The sequence below is a fragment of the Equus asinus genome, chromosome 29 (assembly GCF_041296235.1).
Source record: "Equus asinus isolate D_3611 breed Donkey chromosome 29, EquAss-T2T_v2, whole genome shotgun sequence".
Taxonomy (NCBI): Eukaryota; Metazoa; Chordata; class Mammalia; order Perissodactyla; family Equidae; genus Equus; species Equus asinus.
Genome location: NC_091818.1, coordinates 33,582,501 through 33,601,648, shown reverse-complemented (window position 1 = coordinate 33,601,648; position 19,148 = coordinate 33,582,501). Strand labels below are relative to the sequence as shown.

General features: G+C 47.2%; 1 protein-coding gene across 12 annotated transcripts in view; it reads right to left on the bottom strand.

Annotated features, from left to right (window-relative positions):
* The window catches only part of FRMD4A (FERM domain containing 4A), a 584,597-nt gene that overhangs the window by 80,676 nt on the left and 484,773 nt on the right, over positions 1-19,148 (bottom strand). For all 12 annotated transcript variants that reach the window (XM_070500878.1, XM_070500880.1, XM_070500879.1 and 9 more), the window contains 4 exons: positions 16,608-16,691; positions 11,332-11,397; positions 11,057-11,114; positions 7,124-7,210 (listed from right to left, as the gene is read on the bottom strand). In XM_070500878.1, the coding sequence (XP_070356979.1) occupies positions 7,124-7,210; positions 11,057-11,114; positions 11,332-11,397; positions 16,608-16,691 (295 nt within the window). The remainder of the gene's footprint in view (positions 1-7,123; positions 7,211-11,056; positions 11,115-11,331; positions 11,398-16,607; positions 16,692-19,148) is intronic.

Sequence of the window (19,148 nt, the reverse complement as noted above, 5' to 3'; positions counted from 1 at the left end):
TTCGGCACCCTCCACAGACATTCTAAAGGGCTAACGCAGTGCTTTCAGGGGATTGCAATTCCTGTATAGGATAAAGGATTGGGATTCCCACCCCAAAGAGAGAGAATTCAGCCTTGGCCAACACTGGTGCTTGGAGAAGAGGATGTCTAGCAATGATACTTAGAGAAGGGGATCTTAGTTTTGCTCATTTTCTTTCTTTCTTGGAGAGCTGTTTTAAGATGGCAGACTCTGGTAACTCTCTATGCCCCTCACCCCCAATCCCCATCTCCATAATCCCTCCAGCAGGCCTGATCCTCAGCTGGGAGGCCATCCCCCCTTGATGACCCATGCCCAGGGCTTATCACCCACAGGCACTGAACCCTTCTAGGTCCGCTCAGCACTTAGTGACATCTGAACCACTGCCAGGGGCCAACTGGAGGAGGCCCTTTGATCCAACACCGTGAAAGAGCAGAGGCTGCAAAATGCTAAGAATGCTACATGTACTAAGTGGAGCTGTTCCTCCCCGTCGTGCACAGGATGTGGTCCCCAAAGGAATACAGAGGATGGAATGAGGGAGGCACCCACCCAGGGCTAGCCAAGGCAGAAGGCTCAGCAAGCCGAAAATGAGTCAAGTGCATCCAAACAGGCTGAACAAGAAGTCAGCAGTGCACTTATTGGAGCGCTTATCCCACTGAATAATTTAACAGGCTGACTCCACTGGGAGTCGGTCCACAGTTAATGGAATCTTTCCTGTAAATATGATTTTGTCTTCCTGTCTCATCATCTCATACAGTTCAAAAATCTTTACTAGTCTGGGGAGGTGACAGTAATACATCAATTCCCTGAGCCAATGCCCCCACTTGCGAAATACTCTTAGGAACCATAGGAAGCTCTGCCCGCTGCTGGAGTGGGGACACAGAGCAGACCATTTACTCTGGCTCCTTCTTCTAATGTCTCAGAGGGGACCCCACAGGGCTCCTAATTATGCATCTAAGTGTACATAAAAGCGCCCCTAATTGCACATCAAATAAATAAGTAAATGCTGTCTGCAGAATATGTAACAAGGACCACACTGCCAGCCTTCCCCGATGGGGAGATTTCATTCAATATGGGCTGCTGAGTGGGCTGCAGCTGTAAACGATGATTTACAGATAGTGAATGTTCCTTCTAGGGAGGTTTCTGGAGTCACGTGTTTCCCACTGTTTGTTCTGTGATGCCGAGAGCCTCAGATACAGCCTGTGGGAGAGGTCTTTATTCTACCTCTCTTGGTGCCCCATTTGGGAAGCATTTTCTGTTGCCATTTATAATGGCTTCTGATGATTAGACGGCTGGTCGCAGGTTTGAAGAGTACAAACTACAGCGATCCGACAGAGAAGGCAGCTCAGCCGGGCACTGGCGGGGAGGTGAGTCTTGGGTGTGGGAGAGCTTACTCTCCCAACGCCTTTGGTGCTGCAAAGAAGGGGACGATTGTCCCAGAGGTCAGAGCTGTGGGACTTTCTCTGGCTTTGATCTAAGGAATGCAAGGTCCTCCTCTAAAAGAGGGAGTCCTATGTGACAGATTTCAGCCAGCCTTATTTATCTCTGCCCCACGTGACCCTGGTTCTGTGAGAGTTAATAAACAATGCCTCTTCCATATAGAGCATTGAATTTTCATTCAAATGTTCTCAGGGCAGCCAGAGGAAAAACTGCAGCTTGTACCAGCAAACCGCCTGAAAGCGATGGGACAGCCAATCCGAGGCATGTCACCACGGATGGTCACTTTTTGCAACTGGCATTTATTCTTTTTCGATGGCTTAGGTCTCTTGGCTTGGCCATAAATGCAAATTAAGACAAAGCCAGAGATTGACTTCAAGTGCCCAAATGCCAATCTGACAATGCTTCGTTATTCCCTGGAGCCCTGTAACTTGGAAAATAAAGGACCTCTTCCTTACACAGTGCTCCTTTCTACACACGCAGACACATGCTAAAATACAGTTTGGTAACTAGGAAAAAACAGGGTAAAGTAATCTCTGCAGCTGCAGGATTTTCTTTTGCCTTGACCCTGTGACCGTCGTCCTTTTTCTCTCACCATTGCTAAACCAAGACAGACATACAGATATTCCCATCCCCATTCTCTGACACCACATTCACAACTGCCCATAAAAACTATCAAACTACAACCATGGGAAAGAGGAGAAGCGAGTTGAGATAACCAAAAGGGACGTTTCGAAGTGTTATATGGTGTTTTAGTCTGAACAAGAGCACAGGAGGGAAGAGGCAGGCAGAGAGGGAGAGGTAAACATCCCTGGGTGAAGGAGAAAAACAGGATTTACTGGGAGTTGATGGGGGAATTTAATAGCTTATAAAAGATTCCACAACCCATCCTCAGACACCGTTTGGGTTTCTGCCTGATCTTTTTAAAAGAACTCATAGACGCAAGCAGGGGCCAATGATCTGGGGCATATGGATGTATTGTAGACTGCAATTTTTTTTAAGTCCTATTTGCTGATTTTTTTAAGGGCTCTTTGGGGCTATTCTTCTGCACATGTAGTTCTAAAATACTTCTGAAGTTGGCCTTGAGCTTCTGAATATACACAAAAGCCAAAATGCCATCTTCAGTGTCCCCACCTGTCTAGCTGATCCTGACACGTGTTCCCTGAGGGCAAAGGAGCTGGGTTTTTTTCTGACAAACATCAGCAGCGTGCATTTTAGGCTGTGTTCCTGCAAGATGAGGAGCCCATTTGTTTAGGAGGTCTAGGTAGCAGAGAGGCGCGTGTGGTTAGGAGGAGGTTAAAATGTTCTCTCTACTCTACCTGTGGGCACCCTGTGCTTTATCTCCCCTAAGGCCCCCAGGGCTTCAGACTGAGGATCAAGCAATTTAGGGTAGACTCTGCAAACAGGATGGCAAACTGCACCCCAACCAGAAAATTTGGGACAAGCTACAGTCCTGCCCATTTCTAGACAGCAATCAGCTACTCCCCGCTTTTTTGGTAGGTCATCTGGAAACACTTGAGTAGATTCTCAAAGGAAGGTAGTAAGCTCCCTGGCTGTGTTAACAGTTTGTTGATGCTGTTAGAAAGGTGCATATCAGAGGATGCCTCTAGGCCCTCCAAGGAAAGGGCACAGGCTCGCCCCTGCCACTGCCCCCTACTTGAATGTTGGCTCATAGTATTGCGGTGCCATGTGACCCAGCTGCCGTAACTGGGTCAGAGTGTGAGGGAGGGCCCCTGCCTGGGCTGGAGGTGCAGCTGTTGCTGCAGAAGGCCTCCAGGTGCACAGAACTGGGCACCACTCCCGGTTTCCTGAGCATCGCTGGGGGCCCACTGTAGTGGCGCTCTGCCTGGCCCATGAGCAATAGGGTGTGGTGCCTCCTGGAGGCCCATCCCTCACACGGGGGCTGGCAAGGCCTTGAGCCTGGTGCCTTGGGACACCCAAGCTCTCTGTGCAGAGGCAGGGCCAGACACACCTGTTGAGCCTGGCTGACCCTCCCCAAGTCTGTGTTCGGAAAGGAAGCATAGATAGCTGTGGTGGTGGTCCCCAACTCCAGCCGCAAAGTTCAGCAGCTGAGTGAGATGGGGGTGAGTGGGACTGGGGGAGACTGGGGCATCTATCCATTCAAACAGTTTCCTTTGAGTTTCTGATTTTCAACTGAGGTTAAGAATCACTGGCCTGGAGCCCTAAAGACAGACTTGGGGCACTGTATATACGACCTTGCATTGGTAGCCGTGCCTTGTGGATGCGTCTCTGCAGATTCACAGCTCTGGAGCCAGGGAGCGCTCTCTTTGCCTTCTCAGAGACTCACGGGTGCCTTACTTTTAACAAAGATCGCCTTTTTATGACGGTGATGATGCTGGGTGTGAGAAGAAGGAACAGGCATCCTGCCTGGGTCTTCTCGCAGCTGGGACTTTACCACTATGGCTAATCTCTGGTTTTGCCTTTAGCTCCCATCCTAGGTGGTAGCAGAGATGGAAACCCCTTGGGCTAATGAAAACTGAGGCTTCTCTTCCTCTTTCAGAGGCCTGTTCTTAATTTTAGATTCAGCTCATACATTCATCTCTTAAAGAGGGCTCCCCAAATTATATAAGGGTCAGGGTCCACACAGCCTGGTCCTGCCCCTGTGACTCACAGTGGATGTCATGGCAGGGAACTGAAGTCTTCTGCTCAGGGCCACTGGTAACTTTTCCGGTGAGTTGAAGGCCTCTCCCTTTCCTCTCTCCATTCAGTGTCTGGTTCAGTTATGCTCTGGAAATTCTTGACACTCTTGAGCTCCAATTGAATACTCAACTGTCTACTTGTCACAGCTACTCCCATGTCCCATCAAGCCTAAAACTCTGCATGGCCTAAACCAAATTTATTTCCCTTATATCCCATGCTTTCGTTGATTAAGAAGCCTGGGAGTCATTCTAGACTCCCCTCCTGCTCTGACTGCCACCCTCTCCCCTCATATGATCGACCAATCACATCTACCTTCTAAATGTCTCGCCTCCACTTCCCCTTCTCCATGCCTATTACTGATGGCCAACCTCAAGCCCTGACCCGTTCTGGCCTACACTATTGTCCTGTGTTCCTCCAACCCACCTCCACACAGCTGTCAGATGATGCTTCTATGACCACAAAAACCTGATATGGCCACTCCGCTGCTTCAAATGCTCAGTGGTTCCTACTGCCTCAAAGACAAAACCCTCTTAGCAAAGCCTTCAGGGTTCTGTGAGCTGGCTGTTGGAATCTCATCAGCCTCCTCTCCAGCTGCCCTCCTCTCCACCTACGTTCCGGTCCCAATGGTGCTGTGTGCTTTCCCATCATGCCATGCGCTCTCCTTCACGGAGCTTTCATGCACGCTGGTCTCTCCACCTGCGTGCCTCCGCAACCCATTTGTCCATCTGCAAAACTGCTGTTCGCCCTTTAAGACCCAGCTCCGACTTTGCAGCGTGTGAAGACTTTTCTCTCCTCCTTCACCCCAGTTGATGACTCTGTCCTTTAATTTACCTCTCCCCGCCCCGCCCCCGGACCTTTGCTGTAGCTCTTGGGAACACTGATGCAATCATCACATATCTGTCTCTCCTGGATAGCCTGGGCAGGCGTTGAGGACGTGATGTGTGCCTTATTTATCTCGGCATCTTTTGGTCTGCTGGGCGCATAACAGGTATGTGATAACGTTTTCTGAATGAATGAGTGACTGAATGAATGAATGAATAGAGACTCTGATGGCTTGGTTGGAATAGACTTGAGAATGCCAACTACTTCCTCAGAGCCCACAGAAGCATAAATTATTTTAACTAACAACTCAGTTTGAGTAGAGCCAATACCGTGAATAAATCTATCGACCTTTTAACATTTTTAATCTGTTTACCTGAAGAAGTTCAAGAAATGGCAGTAAATTCTCTTCTTCAGTGGCTGATTATCACCCCTTTGGCTTCATACTTTCCTTATCGCGAAGCCTGTTTTAGAGTCTTACAAGAATTGCTATAATTTCTCAAGTCCTTGTGATGTTTGCACTCTGCATTTTACATGTATCAAATGCTATCTCATTACCTCTTCAATCTTCATTAGCACTTCAGTTAAAGAAATAAAATAAGCCCAAATATATTAATAAATTAAACACATATAAATACTTGTTAGCATGTCTTTCAAAATGCTCAGAAGGAGAGGAGAATTCAACTGCTGGATCTTAACGAACTCTGCTGTAGATCTCAACTGTCCATGTTGGCCTTGGTCTTCCACCAACGTGGGCATCAAGAGCTTGAAACATTGTACCAGGATTTTGTTAAAGGATCTAGGAGTATTCTTGGCTCTTGCAAGCAGAAAAAAATGGCCAGGCAGGTTGAAAAGAGAGGACAGTTGATGTAAAAAATGAAGCTGGAGTGAAGCGAGAACTCAAGAAAAAGCACAGAAACTTACAAAGGCCATAGAGAAAGAGGCAGAGGGGAAGAGGGAAGAAAGAGACAGTGCGGAGCGAGCATAGACCCTGTGACCAAGAAAAACAAAGAGGGGAAAAATGAGAACGCAGGCTCCCATTCATGTCTTGCCGCATATAAATAGATCCCAGGATGGTTTTGGAAACAGCCACACAAGAACACGCCTCGAACAGCCAGGTTCCTACTGAATTGTTCCCAAGGAAGAATCCCTCTGTCATTTGCTCAGGATCTTTCCTTAGAACTTAACTGACTGACCAATCAATTGAGTGGAAATCCTCCCCAACACGGGGCCATATTTTTTTCTATTTAATAGAGGAGCTGGCTAAGGGCAGATGTTAACTGGAGAGACTACCATAAGCTCGGATCTGTGGTGTGGATTTCAATCCTGATCACGGACAAAGAAGCTTGGAAAGCCATCTGGAATGACATATGGGCCAATATTGCTTTCTCTCTCCTAAAGCGAGCATGGTTTTGATAGACTTTTAATATGCATTTCAGGGTCTGAACTGCATACCGTCTCTCCGTTATTCTCTGCCAGAGGATCTGAATGACGGCTCTCGCCTCAGAGATATTTTTCCATTATAATTTTTCAATTTGTTCTGGTCTAAAAAACGTGTGTAAATGAAAACAGAAGATTCAAGCCCGTTGCCCCCTTCAAACATTCTGTTTTCTTCACCATGACTCTGCAAACTTGTCTCTGGTTCCCATTCTTTGTGGCAAATGACCTTATTTTTTCCAGATTTCTGATCACTTCTAATACACCATAAAACATTTCTGGATTTGCAGGAGTGGTTCTTATTCTTCTTTATTTTTTACCTCTGTTTGACCTACAATCTCTTCTTTTAGCTCCCCCCTCCAAAAAAAAAAAAAAAAGCAAACCTTTGGGAAAACTCAGATTAGCCTCAGGATTCAAGAAAGTTCCCTCACTTGCCTGAGTGTACAGCACTGAGGGAAATTAAGGAACAGGACAGTCCCTCCAAGTCCTTTTGCTCATCCGCTTTGGGAGAGCAGAGCCAGGCTCCTTACCTTAAATAATTATAACAGCTTAGGTTTCCTTAGTGACAGGGAGAAAAAATATTTACCCAGGGTGCTCGGACGGGATTACGGCAGTGTAATTTGTATACACTCAAATTAGCAGGGGAATGGTGAGCCCAGAGGCCTTCAGACTGCAAGAGTAACATTTTTACTCTTCTCCGTCTGCTCCTCTCTCAGGCTGAGAGCCATGTGCCCGCAAAGGAGAGCACACCTACCTTCCTCGGCTTCACTTTATCGTGGTAGTCATACTGGAAGATTCCTTTGTAGCTCAGTCCCAGCCACCATGGTATTCCCTGCTTGTCCTAGGACATCAAAAGGAATATGGGTTAATATAGGGCTGGAGAAGATAAACAGGAACCAAGAGAGCTGTCCTGGGTCATCTGAAGACAAAGGAAAATGCAAATTCCTTGAAATGGATGGCGCCCACCTCTCTATGTTTTACCTTAACAGATATGCCCCATCATCAAGGGAAGCTCGGTTATGGGAACAGGTGACACAGAAAGTGCCCTGGGCTGGGGACCCAGCTCTGTCCCTAGCCAGCAGCACAGCCACGATCCTTTCCCTCTGTCTGAGTAAGTAGCGAATGCCTTATTCTTTGTTCTAAGGCTTCAGTTTTTCAATGCTGGGCCCCTCACTCCCCACAAGGGACAATCTGAGAGATGTTGAGCATGCTAATAAAACGACCTTCTGAGCAGAGAAACTCATCGACTGTCAGAGCTAGAAGGACCCTGAAGACTATGGAAGATGACTCCTCTGAAAAATTTGTTTTTAAAGATTTTATTTTTTGAGAACAGTTTTGGGTTTGCAGCAAAACTGAGAGGAAGGTACAGAGATTTCCCAAATACCCCCGCCCCTACACCTGCACAGCCCCATTAGCCACATCCCTCACCAACGTGGTACATTTGTTACAACTGATGAACCTACACTGACACGTCATCATCACCCAAAGTCCATGGTTTACATTAGGGTTCTCTCCTGGTGTTGTGCATTCTATGGGTTTGCACAAATGTATAACGACATGTGTCCACCATTATAGTGTCACATAGAGGAGTTTCTCTGCCCTCAAAATCCTCTCTGCTCTGCCTGTTGATGCCTCTCCTACCCCCTCCCAGCTCCTGGCAACCAGTTTTGCCTTTTCCAGAAGGTCATATAGTTGGAATCATACAGTATGTAGCCTTTTCATATTAACTTCTTCCACTTAGTAAGCAGCATTTCAGACTCCTCTAATTTGAAAGACAAAGAAATCAAAGCAAAGGGCCCATCCTACTCTACTCGGGACCTTTCGTTCCCCCTGCAGGCCAATGGCAGTGCGGGGCAGGCAGATGCTCACCCACCATGCGGTACTGCTCACCTTAGAGGACATCAGGTGCCGGGCAGGAGTGTGTGACTCAAGCTGTCAGGCAAAGCAGCAAAAGTGAAGCCTAGACATTCCGGGGACTGACTTAGAAGTACCAAGTCCCTCTATTTATTCCTTTAACAGAGACCTCTGGCCACTGGATTGTAGTTGAATCCTACATTCAAGTAGGATGACTCTGAGCCGTTAATTAAAGCTCCCAAATGCTAGGAGTAGACAGTGGGCATGTCAAGCAGCCTTTCCCTAGATTTGTCCTAACTGCCACATCTACAAAAAACCTAACACATCCCATCCTAGATGTCTTGAAAACTCAAAATTGGCTTCATGGTTTCAAATATTTATGGGGCATGACTTATTTCAAGGTAAGCACAAAGATAAAAGGCAGAAGAAATAAATTTTGAATTTTTAGAAAAGTTTCAGGGTATATAATTTCTTAAAACATCTTTTTAAAGGTATAAACCCCCTGGAAATTTCCTGTGTGTCCTGCAACAGTTTCAGAGAACAGGACAAGAGGAGACCCAGTGCTGCTGTAACTTCAGACTGACTAGGTGAGAGTTGTCACCACACGATAAAAGATGGCATCCATGAAGCCACGAGGTCACCAAACAGTGACTCTGGATACAGTTGGTTTAGGCTTGCTTGGAGTCATGTGCTTAACTGCTAACACCTGGAGAGTCCAAGAGCCAAACACTCACGTGTATTTGGCGCTTTGAAAATCTCAACGTCTGCTTCTGGTCTCTAACAAACTGCAAAGAGCATATTTCTAAAGTTTTATTGGAAGGCAGAAAGTGTATATATCAGAGGCCACCTTTTTGTCAAGATCTAGGGTTGACAAAGAACTGGAACACAGGTTCAAGGAAGTAAAAGGCTAGACGAAGCCTCATCTCAAAGGCTCTATCCATCTATCTACCAATCCATCTATCTCAACAGTCTAACAAGCTATGTCAATAGCCTTCCAATATCTAGAAGACTTTTGTGGGTAGCTGGAGAGGCAAATTTCTTAATCTCTACTTTAATTATGAGCAACAGAGGTGAGATCAAACCAAGGACAAACAGCAAATCAGAGGATGTAGTCCAGGAATTCCCGAATTCCTGGTTCCCATTCTTGAATGTAGAACCCTTTGCTACACATCACCACAGAATATTTCCATAATTGAGAGTAAGATTTGCAGTTTGGTTCCTAGGAAATGCCTCTCATAATAATGTCAGGAACTATTGTTGCAACCTTATGTTTCCTTTAGGGTAACAAGATGACAAAATGAAAATGGGCTCTACAAGTCTTGCTAGCAGTGTGTTGGAAACTGGCAGACGGCACAGTGGATTCTGAGTTTCTCCTCATGAACAATCCAATTTTCTTTTGGGGAGTTGACTACCCACTGACTCCAATAGCCACTTCCCAAGGCACAGCCTTACATAGGGGTAGTGTGCTTAGAAGATTCCCTTTTTCTCATATGGGATAGGAGACAGCCCAAAAGGCTAGGTCACACTCCTCATGACAGACTACAGGTTAGGCTTGAGAAGGGCAGGGATGGTTGTGATGGTTCTATGAGTTCTGCGAATGATGGTGAAGAGGGATTAAGAGCTTCCACTGGCGGGAAGAGCTTGGTGGGACACGAGGAAGAATTTAACCGATGGAGGCTTTAAAAGACCTGAGCTGAGCTGCTGAGTGGGACTGGAGTCCCCACATATGTCCCATAACTGGGCTCCACAAATACAGTTCCAAAATTTGTTCCCATCATGGAAATGCACACCTCCAACTACTCAATTCAATTCTCAATAAACATTCAATAAATATTTACTTAGATCTACTATGCCAGGCACTGTGCTGGGTTCCGGGAATATATAACAGAATACAACACGCAGTCTTTGCTGTCAAAAGACTGCAGTTTAGAGGAAGATACAGGCAATTCAATGCATACCAAGGACATGCAAAGTGTTGTGCAAGCTGCCATGGGTGACACAAGATGAATGAAACATGGCACATGATCTAGTCTAAAGGAATTAAAAATATAGTTGGGTGGAAACATGGCAAAAGAAATTGGTAGAAGAGCGAGAGAATCTCAGGTTGGCTGGTAGAACTGTCTTGAGTCTAGAAATGTTTTCTGCTCTTTTTGGCTGGACTTTGGGCAATGACAAACTTTTCATGTTGGGGTAAATTAAGAAAGGAGAAGGAAGGTAAGCTATCCTTTCTCATCATAGAGAGGGCACATGGGAACATCAGTATCTATTATTTCAAAGAAGAGATCCCAGTCTGGGACATGATGGATAAAATGAAACAGAATTTAGAATGGGGTCCATGTCATACTGGATCGCCATCACAATATTTAAGAAGATGGATTCTGTCTTCGTAAATGCCCATGTACTCAATTTGTCAGCCTATCATCTTAGGGCTTCTCCTCAAAAGTTACCTCCATGGCATTTGACCACCAAGAAAAACACTGTCAATCCTGCTAAAGGTTTTTGTTCTTTACACTTCCTTGTATTTAGAGGGACTCTTCCTACTGAGACACTACTGTCCTGATCTCCCAGTGTTCTTCTGAGAATGAGAGGAAGTAAGGATTTATTATACCCACTTCCCAGATGGGAAAGGGAGTTTTGGAAAGTACCGGAATCAAGTCTTATGTCCCTAGGGGGAAAGTTCCACTGCCCCAACTCCCCCTAGTGTGCGGTCTTCCCAACCAAGTCCTCACTCACCCCCAATCCCCAAAAATGTCTTCAGTATGATCAAAAAGAAAAGTGAGAAGTTTTGTTTTGAGGGCAGAAATGGCAACCTTCACTAAATGAGTTCACCTACCTTCACGGCGTAATAGTGGACCCCGTAGGTTGGGAGAGACTCTACGATGCTCATGTAGCTGGAAGGACAACACACACACATACAAGGGTGTTATTCAGCAGAACTGGTATCATATACATATTTGTGTGTGTGTGTGTAAGATAAAGTCCTGAGGGTGATTATTTACTTGAAAATGAAATGGAACCATCACCCCCTGGAGATGTGTCTTCCCAAGAACTGAACAACACTGCCATATGCTAAACACAACCCCACGAGCACTGGGAGGGGCCACTTACTTGACGATTGCTTGACCTCTCGTCTGGCCGTTCAGTTTCTTGTAGTGCTCAATCACTCGGTCCTCACTAGAATCACAAGAAAAAGATTCTGTTATTACGGTCCCCAGGTCAACGGCCGAGCATCCTGCTATTGGAGATACTTCTTCTGAGCCCTAGCAATCTCATGAGAGGCCCCACAGAGCCAACAGCTCCTGGAAAAATAATTTGTCCTGAAGCAGCATTTCCAAACTCAGCCTAAGCGAGATGCCTTGGGCTACAGATTTCCTAAAAAAGTCTGTTTTCCAAACAGGGGACTAGCATTCTCTTTGTCTTGGACTTATAACCAGTGGAATAAGATTAGAGCCAAGGTTTTGGGGTCGGCTCTTTGTAAGAAACGATAATGTGAGAGAAGAGGACAAAACAGTGGGCAGGCATCCCAGTGGGGAGAGACACGGAACCAGGGACGGGAAGATAACAGGTTGGCCAGAGATCAGAGCGGATGCTCTGGCTGAACTCCCTCGGATCCTCCTCACCCTCCTCCTCTCCTGAGTCCTGTCTACACAGGGCCTCGTGGGGGGAGGGCAGGTCTTGACCTCAACAGAATGCCCATGGCCTGCCTACCCTGAATTAGCAGTCAGGGTTGAGGGGTTCCAAGGAGGATGGGAAAGTACTGGAATTTGGGCCTGGTTAACACAAACCACGAGGCAATAAAAGGCCCAGATGAGCACTGGGAAACAACAAGCCAGCTACCAGAGATGAGATAGGAACTCAGTTTATCTTCTGAAATCTTAGCTCTCAAACAAGAAGAGATGACTCGGGCCTTGCAGGACAATGGCAAGCCAACCTGTTCTTTGACAGGGCCGAGGGCACAAAGGGCCTCTCTGGAAGGGACTCTGTGCCCAGTGAGGTGGGAACTGGGGCTGCTCCCACTGCTGCCTTCGGAAGCGCATAGCCAACCTTGGGAATCACCGGGGAAGCACATCCCACCTGCTGAGGAGTCGAGTCCAAAAGCTTTGGCCTCCATGACCTCACCACACCGCCTTGGAACCTTACTTCTCATTCTCTGCCTCACCCTTCCTCGCCACAGGCCAGCGGACTCCACCATGGAGGAGATCCTAGAGAGGAACCTCGAGACGTCTTGGAGCATCTTTACTCTCCATTATCAATTTCTTATCACGGAATTGCTCTGAAGCCTTCTTTCGCCCACTTTTTCTTTTCTAGCTAGGTCATTTCTGAGGGTAACACATTTTATCTGTTCACTACCTACTATTTGGAGGTAATTTATTGATCTTCCAATTACTACTTAATTACTCCAATTACTACTTAATTACTCCAATTACTAATTAATCTTCAATGACTAGCTCTTCATTTTAGTATTCTGATATTTAGTGCATGTAAGATCATCTGACTTTTCACAACAGAGTGTCTTTGTAAATACCCAGGATGGGGACTGGCCTTTCTCTAGTCAGAGAGTTATTTCTGTGGGGTCTGGGCACCCTCTGTTCAGAAAGAGGCAGATGCAGCCATGTTTTGCCTTGGCTCCCACACAACCTTGGGCGTTCTACTTCGAGTCAAGCTCTCTCCTCACAGAATTCTCCAGAAGCATCTCCTCAGGGTAGACCCCAGCCTCACCAGACCTTCAGAGCTGTGTCAGGACTTTCTGGGGTTGCTCTTCCAGCTTCCTCTCCACCCACCCACTGAATCGACAGCTGTGTTGGCGGGCTTCCTACCACATGATCAAGCATTTGTGAGGTCAACTCCTAAAGCCAGGGTCAAGTGGAGATACGAGCCTATGTCCTCTGTGGCTCTGGGAGAGAGGCTCCCTGCGCTGAGGTGGGGAGATGAAAATCAGTACAGTGCTGTGGCTGTGAGCACAAGTAAGGCTCAGGGAAAACACCAACACGAGTCAGAAGCACTGTCAGGCAGCTGTTAATCCACTAAAGGGCCTGACCACGGGGTCCCACAGTGTGTGACAGCTGCAGGAAGCTGCCATCCCCCACCTCGCCCTGCCTCCCCTGCTGTCTGAGAGCATCTGTGGAGCCGCAGACTCGACCCTCTCCTTCCTCAGCTTTTCCCACTCATTCGCCCCCATCAAAACATCGCGGGCCCACCGTGTGATACACACGCCATGCTGACAGAAGCCTCTCTGTCCCCTGCCCTGCTCCTCCTCTGGAATTTACAGATGGCTCACATGCACCAAGCTTTGCAGACAGTTTGCCAACTACCTCAGATCTGTGGTTGGGACTTGGTGGAATAACTATCAGAAACCCAGGAACCAGGGTAAACGGAATCCCAAAACACCATTTGGAGGCCACAGTGCTACATGAACGAAAAAGACAAATGACTAACGCTGACTAGGCTAAGTTAAATCATCTCACTGCAGACGAGGGGCCCAGGGAAGGAGTGGGTGATGGAAGAGGGCATGAGGTGATGGCGACACAGTTCCTTGTCTTGGAGGGGCCATATTGGCCTGCAGTGAGTGGTCAGCGATTTCGGAGGAAATGAAGATGTCCCCACATGCCCCAGACGGGTGGTAGGGGTGGTCCAGCATTCACAAGCTAGGTCCTCGGGAGAATCCAGGTCAGGGCCCTGATCCTGCCATGTTCTGTGGCCCTGGGCACACAATTCTAACTTTCTCTCTCAGATGCCTCCCCAGTAAGGAAATCACATGGTGTGAGAAGTCCAAGCTTGTTCAACGCTTGGAGAGAATTAGCACAAAGGATTACTGCACGATTACTCAGCATTATGATGCAAGTCTGACTACTTCCTAATTGTATCCTGTGACTTTTTACTTCCTCTCTTAATTACAGTCTGAATTCGGTTGCTGTAGTTAATCCCATTTTACAGATGGGAAATCGAGGAGGCAGGGAAGTCACTCGAGCTTCCTGCACTGTCATTACTCCACAGTTCAGAGACTTGGCAGGGATTCTAAAACCCACTGCTTTGCTCACTGGGCTGTAATGCCTTCCCTGACTAGTGTGGATGGGCTCCCTATGGCTTATGTTGGCCCGAAGATCGTCCGTCGCGTCTGTGAAAGCCAGCAAGAGCAGGAGAGCCCAGAACAACGGAGAATACGCATCCTTCCCTCAAGAATGAGCAGGGTAATCTGAGACTGTGGGCAACTTCATTGAGACTGTGATGTGAGGACTGAGGAAAGGTCTCTCCCAACAATAAAGGGTCCTGGTTAATCTTGCAGATGAGTGACGATGCTCCGGCAGAGAGGGAAAGCTGGGAACAAGCTTGGGCTGCCAGCTCCATCTCCAGTCTACATGTATTTGAAACACAAATGGCATTTATCCCTTTTCTGACATCTTTATTTTTAAAAAAGCCAAATAAGTAAGTTGGAATAGTAAAGCCAGCCACAACTAGCCAACCATAATAAGACAAGGTGAAAAGGCCTGTTTGTTGTTGTTTTTTTAGCAATGCTTCATCAGGATGGTCCTCGCTACTGGCTTGTTTGTATATAAGCTGGGCTGTGGCACCTGAGGGTGCCTGCTTCAAAAATGTCCCTCCTCTCGGTACATTTAGACAGTGGTGTGGGCACCTATGGGTCTAAATGAGGCCCAGAGAAAGTGCTGGTTTGATCCCAGAGATGGAGGTATGTTCTGGCAAGATAGCTACAGATGTGGATGAAGACAAAGACCTTCACGCTGACCAAAGAGAAAGTACGAGCATGAAGGAAGGAATTTCTCTATTAGTAATAACATGTGAGCGCAGAGCAGACTGTGGAGATAATGAAAGAAAAATCCAGAGGGGCAGAGAGAGAGGAGTTCATAACTCTGAAATGAGCACAGACCGTAACAAATGTTTGGAAACAAATGAATGGAAGGGCTAATTGAGGAATGGATTAGGCTAAAACCAACTCTGACTCAGGCAACCCGCCACCATTACAACCCACTGGAAAATACGTCCCCTTCCTGCAGGAAGAACTGGCTCTAGAGAGATATTCTTTGTTCTCTAGCTCACCACTGGTTTCCTGAACGCGAGCTGGAGGCTCTAGAACATAAGGCCCATGGGAACATAAGGAACTGGGGCGAGAGCAACAGAGTTCCATGAACAAGAGAACAGGAATGTCATATGCTGGTGTTCATACGTGCAGCCCGCCAGGCTGGAAGTTTGGAAGCCCACATATGCAGAGTCCCTGAAGGTTTAAGAGATTTTGTTCTTTGGGAGCAGATTATAATTCTACAAAGCCACTATTGTATCCACATTTATGTTACGGAAGGAAGAATGGCAAGAAACAGTTCAGAGAGATAGACTCGCGGACACCAGCACACAGAAATGGGCTGTCGGCATCAGGACCCTGCTTTCTCATTTCCAATCCAGCTGCCCATCATTTGGTCTCTAGGGGAGAAATGTGCCCGAGTTTAATCCTGCTAATGCCTCTGCATCAAGCCACGCCCTTTCCCAGCTACAGGAATCTCTTTAAGTACCTGAACAAGTAGTTTGCTGCCTGGAAAAGTGTCCAGACAAGAAGAGATGTTAGTAACCCGTAAATTTCATAAAGCGTATTGCTGAAGTGCCTAAAAGAGTCTCATGTTGTAGTTTATGTGGATTGACTTGTTCTGAGAATTTTGTTCTATTTTTTACAAAAGCAGTCATGATGCTTTTTGTTAAGGACTCAGAAGGCCTATGAGGGAAGCAGCCTCGTGCTTTTCAGAGGACAGCGGTCAAAGCTGGCGAGCCCTGCAGGATTTCAACACAGTACTCAGGAATGCAGGGTCCGCTCCATTGTGACCAAAACCACAATCTGGGAACCTTTCAAACGCCTGATTCATAAAGAATCAGTAATTTAGGGCCCGACAGATGAACTGTGGCATCATGTTACATGGCAGCTAAATCAGGAGATACGAAACACTGTGGGAAAATAAAAGAACCAGTCTCTCTTCTGCCAAGAAAAAAAACCCTGTCGTTCTTCCCCATCTCAAAACCTCACACGTCCCGTCATCAAACGACAAGGATTCCAAAAGGAAACTCTAACAGCTCATGAAAGGATCTCCAAGGAGGCCAAGCTTCCATAGGGAAATTTTAGGAGGTGTTGTTTTCTTTTTTTAAAAAAGAAAGAAAATAGAAAAAGGAGCTATCGCACATATACTGCATCATTGAAATAAATGCAGAACCCAGTTTCAGGAAGAGCCAAGCCACTTCGGACAATCTGGAGTCGCTCTCCAATTGGGGTCCAGGCTGACCCCGAAGTAGCTGCAGGGATGGACTCAGTCGCCCCGCGCCCCACACCCCCCAGGAGGGCCCACTCCTGGAGAGGATGCTTAGGCGTGCAGAGAGGAGCGCTGGCTTACCAGTAGGCTAGAGACGGATGCTCCTTCAGTGCTTGGGTGGGAAGTGCTGGCAGCTTCTTCAAGTCGCTCCTCACCACTTCATTGCTGCAAGAGAGGAAGAGGGACAGAGAGAATGCTAGGAGACTCGCTCACCTCTGAGAAAACCACCGCCCTATGCCACAGGACCCGACACGGCTGCCCCTGGGAGACCCCACATCTCTTCCCTTTTCATGGAAAGCAGTGGGAGGAAGGGGGTGCTTTCTTTTCATTTATTCATTTAATATAGAGGAAAAACAACACTCAACATGCACAGCCCAGCGGCCTTCCTTTGTGGCACTGAGAGCGCTCACAGATGGTTGCGGATCCTCTGTAAACCCTGGACACAGAGGGCAGCACAGACCCAGTGCCCCCGAGCAGCATGGATCTGTGGGGAGAAGGGTCACCAGCGGCCCAGTGGGGGAGGATCCTAGGGTGCTCCTCTGGGCCCCCCGTGGGCTCACAGAGCTCCAGGAATGGGCGACCTGACTGCTGTCTCCTTGAGGGCCGTTTGCCTCCCTCACCAAACACAACATCAGTTTTCCGTGCTTGGACTGACCACACCCTGGAAACTGTTTTCCGAAAGATGACAAATAACTAACTTTTGCTTTGACAAGGCCCAGAAATGACTTGGAAGGTGTGAAGTGGGTGATCGGGTACTAGTAGGAGGTTTTGTGTCTCTGGTCCTGGGACCAGAAATTCTTTTTCCCACCGACTTGCACATTCTCAGGTTTGGGAGTGACTTTCAACTCCCCCAGTTGAGCCAGTGGTCTTCAGACGCTTGCCTCCGCTCTGGGCCAGGACATCTGGGTGTCTGCACCCACTCTCTACCTCCAGTGGCAATTAGTGGCATCCACGTTGGGATGCTTCTGGAATTTATGGGGTCACCCTGCACTCCTGGTTCACCAAAGCACCTCACAGCCCCTGCTGGGGTAACAGAGGCTTACTCCATGTAGCCTGCCTTTGACCTACAGTTCTGACCTACGCTGTGGTGGCAGCTTCTGTGCTGCTCGTACAAAGCAAGGCAAACATTGGCCCCGGGGACCTTGGGACAGTAACATCTAAAAAGCAATGAGACAGAGCTTAGTAAGTAAATGTGAAGGAAGGAAGGAACACCACAGTCACAGATGGGGATCTCCTGAGGCATCTGACTGGCAAACATCCCAACACCCACCCTGCCACCTGGAGGATGTGCCCTTCCGTGAGCACCCACCCAAGCCAGAATGGCTTCTACAGCAAAGCAATCAGAAGCTACCCTTTGGGTTCCAAGTGCCACTGGGCAACACCATTCCAACACTTTAAGTTCATTTATATGGTGACAAAGAAACATGTGGATGTTGGGTGGTGACATTCTAGCTGCTCCCAGAAAGGGCGTTTTTCAAGTGGACTAAGAAATAGTGACTGAGGTTTATGAATCATGGCTGTGAACAACCAATCAGAAGGAAAATATCAACTTGTTACTTTTGGAATCAATAAATTCAAACGCTTAATCTATTATCATCTAAGTGGTAAGGCAAGGATTTACCAATTAATAAGGAATAAGCTGAAGGTATTTATGGAGCCCCTGCTATAGGGAAAGTCATCTAGGGGATACAAAAAAAGGATGAGCCATAGTCCTCATCCAAAAGGTGCTCACACTTGAGTGGGGAAGGTGAGAGGTGCAAATAAAAAGATAACTATCCATATGGGCGGTGTTTGATCATGTCAATTCAAACAACAAACCGAAAAATTCAGAGGCCAGAAAGGCCACTGTGGGCTCTGGTGTAAGAGCAGACTTGGGGGCAGGGTCTGCATGGAAAAAAGGATAACAATATCATTTTTCTCCTCAGTGGAATACAGCAGAGTATGGAGGCCAGATACTTTGAACCAAAGAGATCAGCTGCAACAGGTGGGATGTATGGGGCAATAGGGCCAAAAGGGAGACGAGGCACAGAATGTTGAGGACCTTCAGTGCTGGGCTGATAGAGTTCCAATTTATCCAGGAGGCAGTGGTCAGCCACTGGACGTTTTCAAACAAGTACACTCCTGGTGTTTAAGAAAATTCAATTCCCAAGTAGGGTTAGGAATTTTTACTCGCATGCTATTAAAACAGAGTTTAAGCAAACACTGAGTTCACCAAATGCTCAAGAGCCCGCAGGGATGCATTTCTGGATCTTATCTCTCCTGTTTGACCATTAGCTCCCTGAGAACAGGGAGTCCATTCATTGATTCATCAGCCCCCAGAGTGGCACCTTAAATATGGAAAGGCATTTTTATGGGATGGACTTTTATTGGCTGAAACTGTCAGAAAGGCAATTAGGAGCTCCTTTATTGAGCGGAGCTTGGGTGGGGGTTACTCACACCCTTCACATCTAAAGCATATTTGGGGAAAGAAGGAGCTAAGAGGAAGGGATCGTCTTACCACCAAACACTGGTTTGTTGGCAAACAAGTTTCCGTGATGACAGTCACAGGTTTGACTTCCTTGCTAGGGCTCCCAGTAGGTACTCTAGCTCAACTCCCAAGCAAAGTTACACAGACAAATAGAA